At 47.2% G+C, this 13,580-nt stretch overlaps 1 protein-coding gene across 2 annotated transcripts in view; it reads left to right on the forward strand.

The window, feature by feature from the left end:
- The window catches only part of TMEM273 (transmembrane protein 273), a 35,520-nt gene extending 31,970 nt beyond the window's left edge, over positions 1 to 3,550 (forward strand). For both annotated transcript variants that reach the window (XM_048219273.2, XM_026481545.4), the window contains one exon: positions 1,402 to 3,550. In XM_048219273.2, the coding sequence (XP_048075230.1) occupies positions 1,402 to 1,426 (25 nt within the window). In that variant the 3' untranslated portion in view covers positions 1,427 to 3,550. The remainder of the gene's footprint in view (positions 1 to 1,401) is intronic.
- The last annotated feature ends 10,030 nt before the right edge of the window (positions 3,551 to 13,580 follow it).

Genomic DNA, 13,580 nt, shown 5'->3' on the forward strand with positions numbered 1-13,580 from the left:
TACATTGTGCCTGTCTCTCTAGGGGCTGGTGACACACCTGTACACAGAGGAATGACTGCTCTGGCAGAAAACAGCTTCCTCCATGGAGGAGCTCACAGGTGCCACTTCCCCAGCTCAGGGCCATCAGGAGTAGGAGGAGGCTGCCTTCTTGGTTTTCCCATCTTCTGTAAACATCAGTATTTCAAGAGCAAATGCTGCAAGGGCCAGCCACTTTGGATCCTCTTCTTAACAACACCTGAAAGGGCACTTTGAACTCAGGGCTTGTGAAAGAAAATAGAAGAGATGAACTTTCTGTTGAGCCCGTGGACCTCTAGACCATCCAACTCAAACTCTGATTTTTGGACCCACCATATTTTAAAGAAGAAGCACAAAAATCTGACAGCCTTTAGACTCTCGTGGAATCCCTTCAGACCTCTCTGTCACTATCCTTGCTTGTTTCCAATTGCTTATCTTCCATGTTGGCTCTGCTGCCATCAAGCTCTGCATCCCTGACCTTAATGTGTGTCCTTGGTCCTCCACACATGGGATAGGTAGGTATCGTCTCTTTTATGGCCTTTGGCTTGGCTTATCCCATTGATGCTTCACGCTGCCCCATCTTTCTGCTGTTGCTGTCCTTTCTCCCATTTTAGATATCAAGACATGGAGAGAGCATGCACAATCGAGTGGCATAAACAAGTATGCAACATTCAATGTACACATAAATACGCCATTCTGTTAAAATTATGACTGTTATGTGAAATGACACTGACGTGTTGGTGTGATTTCAGTCTCTGTGCATGGAGGTGCTGGTGAGGCCTTTAGCCGAAAGTGCCACAGCAGGCTCTGTGCCCTACTTTCAGCCTGAGCTCTACTACACTGGGGTCTGGTTTGGTGACCCCGTCTTTTCTTCTGTGTTCCTAGTCTTACGTGGATGCAGAGATAAAGATATATGCGCTATGTGTGGACAAGTCTCGTGCTCTGCAACAGCACAAATTCAGACTTGAATATATCAGTCTCTAGTTACCTTTGCACGGGTCTGTCTACCTGGTTCCTTGTAGTATCTTCCCAGACCGGTGCAATCTCTTCAAGTACGTACAGTGGTATTTTCCTGCAGATATGCCTTTTAACCTTGGGGGTGACTTCTTCCCTTTTTGCCGCCAAAGTGGGGGAAGTTTTGTGGCTCAAGGTTTGGCAGGTAGAAAACAACCTCTCAGTTGAGCTCTATCTGAAAACCTCCCCCTTTTACCTAGAAGCCACTGGTCTTCACGTACTTTCTATGTTGAAATGCCTTAGCTTGCTAAGATATGCTGATGAATTCTTTCCTACCTACCTAACTGGGGCTGCTGCATAAGCATATGCCATGATTAGCGAGAGCATAATCACTCTGTAATAAGTCTTCCTGATGGTTCTCTTCTTTTCCAGAGACGAACAAGTGATTGAGCTCTAAATGAGTGGCCCTCTTCAGGACAGGTTGGGCAGTCTGGACAGTTTCAGTCTCAGGGATGTCATGAATTTGAGCTTCCAAAGCTGGTGATGGACCTTCATGTGAAACTCAATGCCCAGGGCAAGTAATAGATGGAATAGAGTCTACAGTGTTTCTGTCCTGAAGGAAAATTTCAATTCTCTTCCCCAAGAAGCTGACTGCCTAGAGGGAGGCATGAGTACGTTACCAGCAGTAAGAAAGGCTGGAAGGCAGTAAATCCACACTGCCTATCCTGGTCCTCCATGGTTCATGATTCTCTGATAGGGTTGTGTCCATATCAATGGAACCTCCCCATAGAAAATGGCTCCTGCAAATGGGGACCAAAGTCAAGACACAGCCTCCTTAGAACCACCGTTTATCAACAGGTAAGCATCATTTTCCAGAACTGAGGGCCTCACCTTCTCAGTTGCCATAAGAATCCCCCTGCGAATATTCAGGGTCCTTGAGACATGAAGACCACGGGGTAGTCTCCGGTCTTACAAATGAAGACTAACCTTCCGCAGGAAGAAATGGAGCGCTGGGCCGGAGTGAGAGGAGGAGGTCTCAATGGCCTCGGAATGGCCTGCAGTCTGCAGCTCCGCACAAGACGGAGCCAACAAAGGAAAAAGCCGGTGGCGTACCTTACAGGGACCTACACAGATGTAAGGGGTTATTGTTACGCTTAGAGCATTATCTTGTGGTTATTAGTACAAATGTGAACGGCTTTTGCCTGGAGAACACGACCGACAGAGGCTTAGGAAACCCCCATCTTTTCATCATTGCCATCAACCTAAGGCTGTGTGGCATAGGCCCCGTTAACATTTCTCTCCCCCGTACTATTAACCTGTATTTCCGGGGCTGCATTCTCGAATACTCTTTGCCTTTCCAGTTCAACAGAAATCCAGGTGGTTGCGTGGGCTGGTTCTCCTTGGATTGGGTTACTCTCCTTGTGTGGGATGAAAGATGAGCGATATTTCAGAACAACGTGCTGTGTTGTAATAATTTGCCTGGATTCCCAGGGCGTCTTTTATCTGACTTGATAACAACGTAGTTCATTAGCAGCCTTCGTTAGCTGATAACCGAAAGCGGTAACATGATACTCATAAGCAATCTTCTGTGTGTAAGATAGAATAAACCATCTTGTAAGGTATCTGTTAATTGATTTGCTTCTTTTAGCAGCATTTTAATTAAGACTTCTGGTTTGTGAATGGCAGAGACACTTACAAACTGAAGGTGAATGCCTCAGGATTCTCAGTAATCATTTTCTAGAGAGACAACAAAACCGTGGGGTCCTCTCCTCCATCTCACACCATGATGTATTTTCCTATCACCATTCCCGGGCTCTGGTTTTGTTTTAGCCCCACGCAAGGTTTCCTGGGTGAAGAACAGAGAAGTATGCTGAAAGCCAATGCTCTCTCCTTGGGTTATAAAGGCTGACATGCTCTGGCAGACAGCATGGGACTCTTTGTAAAGGGTCCCCTTGGTTTCCACCCCAAATTCAAGCTCAGTGGTTTCCTTCTGTGGCTGTTCTACTGGAAGCTCTCTGACTCCCCTCTTGACAGCCCTTCTCCCTGGTAGCAGTTCCTGGGGGTGGAGGTTCCAATAGGCAAGAGCTCTTGGAAGTGCTTGGAAGCAGCCACGAGAAGTCATTGTGTGTGTAAGAGCAATGTCATGAGTGAGGGCCATTTTGACTGCCTCACCCAGTGGTTTGGGAGTATGGCAGCAGAGGCCAAGGGTTAAGGGAAATTCCTGCCTTCCCAGCCAAGTAGGCCCTGGGCCCCTGGAACACATGCAGGTCCCAGACTGCCCACCCTGGCAGGCAGAACACCCTGCCCAAAAGGGGGGGGGGGCCAATAACACTCAAACACTAGGAGGAAGAGCTATCCCTACATGGGTGGAGCAGGCTGGGACAGCAGCAGCCAGCCAGGCTCTATGGGCATAGCTGGGGTTTGCTGCCTCCAGGACTCAGTTCCCAGAGGAGAAGGTGAGATGGGAGAGGGTTTTATGGCGAGGTCAACAAATAAACAACGTGTATCAATCTCTATGTCTATACATTAAAAATATACTTCCATTGAATCTATAAACTAAAATCAATACATAAAAAGCAAATGCATATGTGTATATATATTCTTTTATGTGTGTTTTTAAGGTATACATATCATAGAATTTTAAGAAATATGGGGGTTTGAATAAGTTAATAAATGCTACTCCTTTCCATCATCCAAGTTTGGAAATAGCTGAAAGTAGACAAACAAGCAGATGGAGATTAAAATCTGTGGTTTTCAAGTGAGTCATGACATGTCAGTTTCACTCTGGGGTCCCAAGAGTGCTGCTTGGTGTCCTTGTCCCAGTCCAAGTAAGAGGTGAATGTGGCTTGGGCTGGGGTGCTGGCAGCAAGGATGCAGAGGCTGGGTGTGTTGGGACGGGGATTAGAGGCGAAGACGGCAGGAGTTACTGGCAGGTAGATTTGATCGACAGGGAGCGTGTGACTCAGCATCGCTCATAGGACTTGGTGCCACTGACTAGGATGTGGAGGACCTGGGGAGCGCTAGCCTCGGGAAGGCTCTGCAGCTGGCCTCGGGTCCCTGGTACCAACTATTAGGGCACCGAAGAGTGGGCTACATTTGGGGAGAGGGAACCCCATGTTCCTGCAAGTGTTCAAGCTTGGGGACTGGGGTTAAAACCCCCGCACGTTGGAGACTGCTCCAGAATGTGCTCTGGGATCCATGCGAGAAAGCAGGGGAGGGTCAGCCTGGAGGAGTGGTCAGGCTCCTGTCCGTGAGCTAGAGTGTGCGTGGGGTTGCTCAGTCAGAGGGAGGCGGAGAGGAGCAGGGCCCATAGATGCGAGCGGAGGGAGTGGTGCCTGTGACATGAAGTGTAAGAGGGGCCGGGGCCGGGCTGCGCTCGGGGCCCATCCTGCTGGCTGGTTCTTTCCCCTCCGAGTCATTTGTCATCATCTCGGCCTTGTCAGATAAATTAATCACCCTTCCAAGGATATAATTTCTCACATGGGCATTATCACTGGATGACAAATGAGTGGCACATCTCTACACAGAGTGTGGGGAAGTTGCTCAGGCCTCATACATCCCAGCCTCACTTATCCACATATTTTGGGTTGGAGTGTTCATGGTTCTGGAGTTTCCACTGACTTAGGATCTTCTCATCACTTGGAATCCTCTCTCTGTGCAGTTTAGGGACATAATAGAGCAGGTAGGCTCTGTAGCCAAATGCTGCTTTGTGAGCTAGACAAATGGTTTAACCTTGCTGTGCCTCAGTTTCCCCATCTGTAAAAATGGGCTAATAGTTGTACTTACCCGATGGGATCTTCGTCAACATTAAACAAAGTAATGCATGTAGTAAAGCTCTTAGAACGCTGACGTGTAGTCGGCACTCAGCAAACACGTTAAGTCACCTTTTACTCCATTCTAAAATTCAGAGGCGAGATTCAGGAAGTCTTCATTTTTAGACAGTCATTTCTTTATAGATATTTTTGCATAAAGTTTTATTTTAGGACAGTTTCAGGTGTTCCTTGAAGTCATGAGAGTACTTCAGAGAGTTCCCCTATGTCCCACTGCCGGCTTCGTTATTATTAGTATTATTAGTATAGTTCTTGTGTCACAACTAATGAGCCGATTTGATTCCATTATTACCTAAAGTCCCAATTTTATCTGCATCTTCTTAGTTGTCACACGATATCCCTTTTCTGTACGAGGACCCCATCCGGATGCCACAAGACATTGAGTTACCATAGGCCTCCTCAGGCTCGTCCTGCTTGTGATGGTCTCTCAGACTTTTCTGGACAGTTCTGAGGAGCACTGGTCAGGCGTCTGTAGACTGTTCCTCCACTGATAGCTTGATGTTTTTCTCACAAAGATAAGTTTCTTTTAAGCTAATTTTAACATAAAATTGATGACAATCCTACAATAAACCAAGTGTCACTAATGTTTGCCATGGTTCATATAAATTAGGTTAGGCAGATCGCTGACAAATCTCACTGAAGTCTAAACTGGCAGGTGCTTTATTTATTAATAAAGCAAAGCAGGTGCTTCTAGTTGCTACGAGGTTGCTCAGGTTAGCATCGCACAACCCCCACACCCGTTAGATCAGCAGCGGAGACCAGGAAGGTACTTGGGCCCCTCTTTGGAGCAGGTGTTGATTGGACTCCACGGTCCTCCCTGACCCAAGAAAAGAGGCCCCCCTTGGCTCATTCTGCGGACAGGCAGGAGTCGGTGGTGTGGCCTGAGCTCTCCAGGGAAGTGGTTCGGAGCTGCCCATTATGTTTCCCTAGCAAAAACAAACGCCCGCAAAGAAGCCTTACAATGTGGTTCTGATTTTTCGTCCTTTCCTGAGTTTAAATCAGAAGGTGGTTCTTACGTATTGGCAATGAATTACATTTTAGGAATGAAAATAATGTCCGAGAATGACCCCCGACGTGTTCTGATGGGACGTTTACGGCAGGCAGCGAGGGCTGTGCTCTCTGTCCCCAGCAGACTCACTCCAAGGGAAGACGTTGTGTGGCCTCAGCCACGTCATCCAGAAGGCGTTACCTGCTGCCATTGCAGATGACCCTCCTGTCCCTCCACCAGCCTTCCGGAGGGAGTCAGGTTGAGCTGATGACTCCTACACCCCGTCAGGACTTGATCTTGGTTCAAATTACCAAGGATTGAAGTTACACATTTTATATTTACTGACCCCAGTGAAATATTAAAAAAAATTTTAAATGCTAGTCCAAAAATATTTCTTAGCTTAGCAATCTTAAAATACTTTGAAAAATAGCTCTTGGGGGATTCTGAAGCTGGATATGACAGAGTAGTGTATCATTCTAACCCTCCTGCCAATAACAATGATAAATTTAGTGCAAAATACCATAAACCACCATTTGAAGTACTGATGAGCCACTCCACGCAGGCATAAGCCAGAGGGACATTGACTCTTGGAAGAAGAGAAGCGGGTGAGCTCACATTTATTTGGCTCTACCCCTGAGGACACATCCTTTACGTTGCACATAGGGCAAGAGAGTGTAGGTAGAAAGTGGCTCTCGTACTGGGCCTGGAGACAGAGAGTGGGGCTCAAGGCAGTCATAGTGGCTAGAAGTTTTGGGGGACAATTCTAGAAAGAAAGCCGTCTTAGAAGGGGAGACCCAAAATCTGCTTTAGAATTTCCCTTAAATCCTTGACTAGGTTCTGAACTGGCGTGCGCACAGTGACATTCAAAGGGGTTCACTGGGAAACAGCAGTGGGAAGGCTACAAGGAGCACAACGGGGTCTTCAGCAGCTGCCCTGAAGTTGAGAGATGGTTCAAAGTTCAAATCCTGCCAAATTAGAGGGGCATGGTGTGATTTCATGTGTCAACTTAGCTGGGCCACAGTGTCTGGGCATATAGGCAAATATTATTCTGGATGTTTCTGTGAGGGTGTTTTTGGGTGAGATTAACATTTAAATGGATGGACTTTGGAAAAAAGCAGATTGCTCTCTGTGATGTGGGTGGGCCTCACCCAATCAGTTGAAAGTCTAAATGGAGCAAAAGACTGTTCTCCCCTCAGCAAGAGGGTACTTTGCCAGCAGACAGCCTTCAGACCTGAACTGCAACATTGGCTCTTCCCTGGTGTCTAGCCTGCTAGCCCACCCTGAAGATTAGGACTCACCAGCCTCCATAATTGCATGAGCCAATCACAAAAATAAATAAATAAATAAAATTCTTTATATACATATTCTTTTGGCACAGACATGAGAGTTTTTATAGGGCAGATAGAAATTTTACTCCTAAACCCTAGTGTGCCTATGGCATGGCCAGCATGAAAACAGTCTGTGTGATAGTATTATGTATAATAGTATTATCCCTGGGAGAGATTGACCCTAATGTTGGGATGGGGCATCTTCTTCTCTGGCCATTTTGTCCAAGTTTTGGCTCCAATGCCAGGGTGCCCTTGGGGAGAGTGAGAGAGAGAAGAATTGTTTCTGCCAGCCTGAAGGGGTGGCCTCGGGTGATCTTGGCCAAGAGAGTCCCTAAGTAGGGAAGGGGACAGAATGAACTGTGAGATTACTGTAGCAGAAAGGACAATAACATGGTAGAAACACGTTCAGGGGGCCAGGACTGGCCTGGGCCTGGGTGGGGTGGAGCGTGGGGTTGCTGTGAGGGCAGCTGCAGACAGGGGCATGAGTCAGGCTGAGGGGGACCTGTGGGTATCAGGAGAGGTGGAGTAAGTAGGAGGTCAAGGCGATGCTCCTTCTCTTCTCCGGCGTGGGAGCAGCTAGCTTAGAGATGGCTGTTGCCCCCATTAGTGGGACAGGTCTTCAGTCAGTGGGGGCACCTCCAGGAGTGAGAGAAGGCACAGCGTCCAGACACTGTCAGTTCTTCACGTGGCCATGGATCTGGCCTAACCCTGGAAGAATGACCAAAGTCGTAGAGGACCGCCTGGAGGGTTCTGCGCACCTGAATTGCGGGGGTGTCTCCCCCTGCAGTAAGTCCAGGTTGAGGTGGCTGACTGCCCTTCCCCAGAGACGGGGTGGGCGGAAGAGCAAGACAGCAGGAAGGGGATTTGCTCTAGAAGAGAGAGAAGATTTTCCGTGGGTGAAACTTTTTAGAAAGGAAACAATGTCTAAAAACAAATTTTCAGAAATTTTGCAGTGAAAAGCCTCTGATGTCCCTATAGAGAAAGATGATAAGGTGAAACAGATAAAGGGGTTTAAGCACACTTATCGTGATGAACACTGAGAAATGTATAGACGTGTGGAATACTTGAATTAAAAAAAGAAGGAAAAAAAAAAAGGGAAGATGGGTGCCAGCCAGGATGGGCACGCTACGGCTTCAGGGGGCTTCCCCCCTTTCAGTGGCTTCCTATGTGAGGATGGCAATGACTCACCTGGATGAGGGAAGGGACGGTGAGGAAGGGGAGGAGGGGCAGACACAGTGCCGGGGTGGCTCATACCTGGAGCCTGCAGGCCGGGCTGGTCGTGCCCTCAGACTGCATCTGGGGCTCGAAGGGAACCCCGCCACTGTCTCCCCGGAGCTGAGCGGGCAGCCTGAGTCTGTGCTCTAAGAGCAATGAGGGCAAACACCCAAGGGCATACTTCAGGCCAAGGCCAAGGCCAAGAGAGAAAACTTCAGTGCGGTGTAACTTCTAAGCCTCAGCTGTTGTGCGGGAGATCAGTGAGGCACTTTGTCTCCCAAAGGGAAATGTCTCTTTAAATTAATGATAATTTATAATACGTGCTTAGTGTTTGCCGGGCACAATTTTAACGAAGCGTCGTAAAGCCGCCTTAGCCTTTACGGGGTGGAAGCGATGCCAAGGCTCACACCAGCGTTGTCAGGGGCTCAGGGGCTCGGGAGTGGTGCACGGCGGAGGCTTGGGCTGGGGCCGGTGTCCAGAGGGGCGGGGAGGGCCACGGGGAGGACCCGGGGAGGACGCCAGGGCCACTGACGACAGCCCGGCTTGCCGTGGTGGGGAAAGCCTGCGCTCTGCACACGCGCGTGGGCCCCGGTTCAGATGTCTGCTCTGCAGTCCGCAGCCATCTGACCTTGGGCAGGTTGGAAAACGGGAGCGGGACGGGGCTGGGTGGCAGCAGTGGCGGCCGTGGTGTCTCCTGCAGGACCACCGTAATCTGAAATGACGAAATGAAACTGCTCTGTGCCTGGCACACAGTTGGCAATAGACGGCAGACTCTTTTCTGTTCCACGAACTTGGGGCCCCGAGAAGACCGAAGAATTCTGGGTGAACTTCTCCTCCAGGCAATTGGAACTGGCTAATTCAGGCCTCCAAGCGCCGAAGCCCATCACACCCAGCGTGCCCTGGCTGTGCTTGTGTTCCAGGCCCTACTGCAGCGGGCAGCCCCGTAGCTAGAGCTGCCCCCCCCCCCCCCCCCCCGCCCCCAGGCTAGCCGGGGAGCCTCCCGCCCTGTAGGCTCTGTCCCCCTGGCCCGGCCTGCTTGCCCAGCTGGCTTTCATCAGCCTCTCACTGAGCCACATTTCTGTCTTCCTTTGTCCCTGTTTATGTTGCCTTGCAAACAAATGTCCTGTCTTTCCCACGAGGCTTCTCTCTGGCCAGTTTATTTTAACCGTGTGCAGCCAGGGGCAGGGTTTTGCTCTTCTTCCCAGTCCTGTTTGAGGCACCCACGGAGGCAAACGGTGCCCCTGATCCGGAGGCTGGAGCTGTCCCTGGCCCCGGGTGTGCGGGATCCCAGGGATGGATGGGTAGGAGGCATGGCGCTTTGCAGAATCCTACTTGTGGGCCTGTGTTTTATTTTATTTTTATTTCATGAGGATTTAAATAAAGCTAGAAGTAAGTGACTGCTTGTTGTCTTACGTGTTTATTGCACAAAAATTAGAAAATAAACAAAAGGATAAGAGAACCCTCTTGCCAAAGAGAAATGTTGCTACACTTTGGCCGTGTCATTCCAGACTTCGCTGTGTTTTGCACCACTAGTGTGATCCGGTGTGTGTTTTTACTCACTACGCTGTGAACATACATTCTGCTTTCCTCATGAATGGCATTGTATTTCTTCGTTCAGTTGTCCCACAGTTTATTTAACCCAGGGCTTCTCGAACTTTGTTAGGCATCCAAATCAGTCACAGGGAGGCCTTATTTAAACACAGAGTGCTGACCCACACTGGAGCCGAGCCCAGGAATTTGGAGTTCTAACAAATTCCCGGAGGAGGCTGATGGAACCCGATCAGTTTAGCCGAAACTCCTTGCTCGGGACACAGGCCCCTTTGGAGTTCGTGAGTGTAAATGACACGTGGTAAAAATGGGCCAGCAACACCTTGGGCATACCCCTCCTTAAGGAGAAATCTCTGAAAGCAGGTTGCCAGGACAGATGGTATCATGGGCCTCAAGTTGTTGCTACGTATTGCCAGAAAATTGGTCTTATTTCTTTTTCCACCAGAGTCTACCAGTCCTGGAGTTTGTATTTATTTCTCCTCCTCCTCCTCTGCCTCCTCCCCCTTTTCTAAATAAAATGTTCCCACCACATGTAGCTAGTCTAGCTGAGAAAGCTAGGTTCCTGTCCCACAGGCTGTGTGAACTCAGAAAACCTCCCTTCCTCATCTGAGGCTTGGTTTCTTCATCTATTAGAGGGGAAAGAATACTCCTTTGCCCCATTCCTGGGTTGCTGTGAGAATCATAAAATGATGAAAGAGACTGCCCTTTCTAAATTGTGACCCATGTGCAGATGGGAGGGTCCTGAGCTCTTCCCAGAAGGATTAAGACACAACCTGTATATATGAGTCTATTTCTGGTTTTCATTTGTTCGTTTGTGTGTTTTTAGATTCCACATAAAGTGAAATCATATAGTATTTACCTTTTTCTGTCTGACTTTTTTCACTTAGCATAATACCTTCTAGGTCTATCCATGTTGTCCATCTTGAATGGCAAGCTCTCTTTTTTCTGGCTGCATAATATTCCACTGAATATATATACACCACATCTTCTTTACCCATCAATGGACACTTGGGTCGCTTTCATATCTTGGTTATTGTAAATAATGCTGTAATAAACCAGGGAACAAACTGGTGATCTCTAGAGGGGAGGGAGTCAGGGGATGGGCAAAATAGGTGAAGGGGATTAAGAGGTACAAACTTCCAGTTATAAAATAAATAAGTTATGTGGATGAAAAATACAGCATAGGGAATATAGTCAGTAATATTGGAATAGATTTGTATGGCGACAGACAGTAACCACACCTGTCTTGGTGAGCATTGTATAATGTATATAATTATTGAATCATTATGTTACACACCTGAAAATAATATATTTTATGTCAACTATATTTCAATAAAAAATTACTTAAGTAATTAAAAAAGATATAGCCTATAGTGTGGAAAGTTCTGGAAGGTTAGAGAGACTGGGGAAAGTTGCCTAACAGGGGCTTGTCTTCACAGCCAGGGCTGTGGGTTCCACCAGTTGCCAGCAAGAGCCCCCAGTGGTATGGTGGTCAATGATCAACAACCCACTTGCTGACTGGGGTGATGGAGGGGTGGGAGAGGAGAGGCCTTGATTTTAGCCTTTGCCAATTACCACCACGAAACTGCTTCCTTCACGACCTCTTGCAAGCTGCCAGTGTGTCATAAAACTGAGTAAAATAATTAGGAATTGATGAGTTTTAAGTATTTATTACTTTTGTGCTTAATATAATTTATTTGTCAGTTTATATGAGTTTAATTTTGATAAGGACTGTGTTTAACAACTGGCTTGCAAAAAGTTCTTGAAAGATTTAACAATCGGCGCTCGCTAGCCAGAACTGGGTGGCCTTGGCACACCATTGGATGCCCGTCTTGTCAATGAACTCATTAAAAATGCAAGTCACTTTTTCAGCTTTATGCAGGAGTAATGCATGGTTATGCCAGGTTCACCTTGTACATTCAACTGAGGGCTACACACCGGCAATCTGAATTATTTTGGTTTTGGCATTTATATATAAAATAGCCCAGTATGAGTCAGGTGTAGCAAGGACTGAGATTTGGGGTCCTGCTAAGACATCTCTCTGGCTCTCGTGCAGTGCAGCCACGCTCCCCCCGCACGTCTCTCGTGCAGAGAGAAAGCCGGCAATTTGGGGGAAGCGTGCTTTGTTTCCAGAACCTCATCAGTAAGGTCTTGAGAGATCAATTTTCAATTGCTGCTGTTCTTGCCTTTTAATTATCTTCGTCGGGCTTTATTGTGATCAATTTAATTTGTTGTGGGTTGGGGGTTGAGTCCTACAGTGTGCCTGCTCCTTACCACAGTACTAATGTTTGCGACCTGGAATTTTCTAATAAGCCCACTTGCATTTGGGTATACTTTGTGATTCAAATATGAGCCTTCATACCTCTTTCACTAAGACAGGTAAACAATATAACTAATTTTTTTTTTGGCCTGTACAGTGATATTTCACCATCCATAATGTGCCACTGCCTGTGAATCTGTGCCATGTAAATAGCCTGTTAGGTGTTGTATCCAATGAAATAATAATACATTTGCTGGGTTATCGTTTTAAAGAAACGGGGGAATTCAAATTTGGGGGAATCGTTTTAAAACTATAAATCAAAATTGAAATAATATACAGATGCTTGTAGACTCCTCCTATAAGTAATAAATAATTCATATGTGCTCGCCTCTGATCCTTATCAGGGTTGTTGAATTTCTGGCAGCTGAGGGGGACTTGGGATGGCTTCTGAGAAGAGTTGTCTTTCCCTTGTGAAGTGAGCCAAGTGAAGCTGACCTCCTTCTCACTGACACCGACAGGACTTCTCTCTCCTCCCCAGGAGTGGGTGCCCACAGTCCCGTGATGCTGGCTGGTTTAGGCGATGGGGGTCAGATGTGAGATGCACGTCTCCAGCCACCATCCGTCCATTCCCCGTGTACTGTGGGGATGCTGGAGCCCAGTTCTGCCCCCCTGGAGCCAACTGCCCTGACCGTGAGCTCCTCGCATTTCACCAACCTGACTAGGATGATCCCATGCAGCCGGGGGTCCCTAAGAGCCAGACCTCCCTCTGTGAGCAAAGCCGGATGGGATCCTGGGAATGCAAAGTGTGGTTCAATATTTTGAAAGTCCAGAAATGTAATACACCACATTAATAGAATGAAGGGAAAACACCCCACATAATCACGTCAGTTGATGCAGAAAAAGCATTAGACAAAAATCAACATCCTTTCACGATAAAAGCACTCAATAAACTAGGATTCAAAGGGAACTTCTTCAACATAAAAAAGACCATTTATAAAAGCCCACAGCTAACAACATTCTCAATGGCGAAAGGCTGACAGCTTTCCCTGAAGATAAGAAACAAGACAAGGATGCTGGCTTTCCGCACTTTGGTTCAGCGTAGATGGAAATTCTTGCCAGGGCGATTTGGAAAGAGAATGAAATAAAAGGCAACCAGATTGAAAGGGAAGAAGCAAAACTGTATTTGCAGATGACATGATCTTATGAACTCCTAAAGAGTTCATGAAAAAAAAATTAGGATTAATAAAAATCAGCAAAGTTGAATAAAAAAGTTGTATTTCTGTACAATAATAAGGAACAACTTGAAAAAGATATTGAGAAAACAGCTGCATTTACATAGCATCAAAAAGAATAAAATATTTGGGAATGAATCTAACCAACAAAGGGCAAGAAAAGTGAAACTAAAAGCCTCCCGCCCCAACGTGGAGGGGGCTGGAGCCAGT

The sequence above is a fragment of the Ursus arctos genome, unplaced genomic scaffold (assembly GCF_023065955.2).
Source record: "Ursus arctos isolate Adak ecotype North America unplaced genomic scaffold, UrsArc2.0 scaffold_7, whole genome shotgun sequence".
Taxonomy (NCBI): Eukaryota; Metazoa; Chordata; class Mammalia; order Carnivora; family Ursidae; genus Ursus; species Ursus arctos.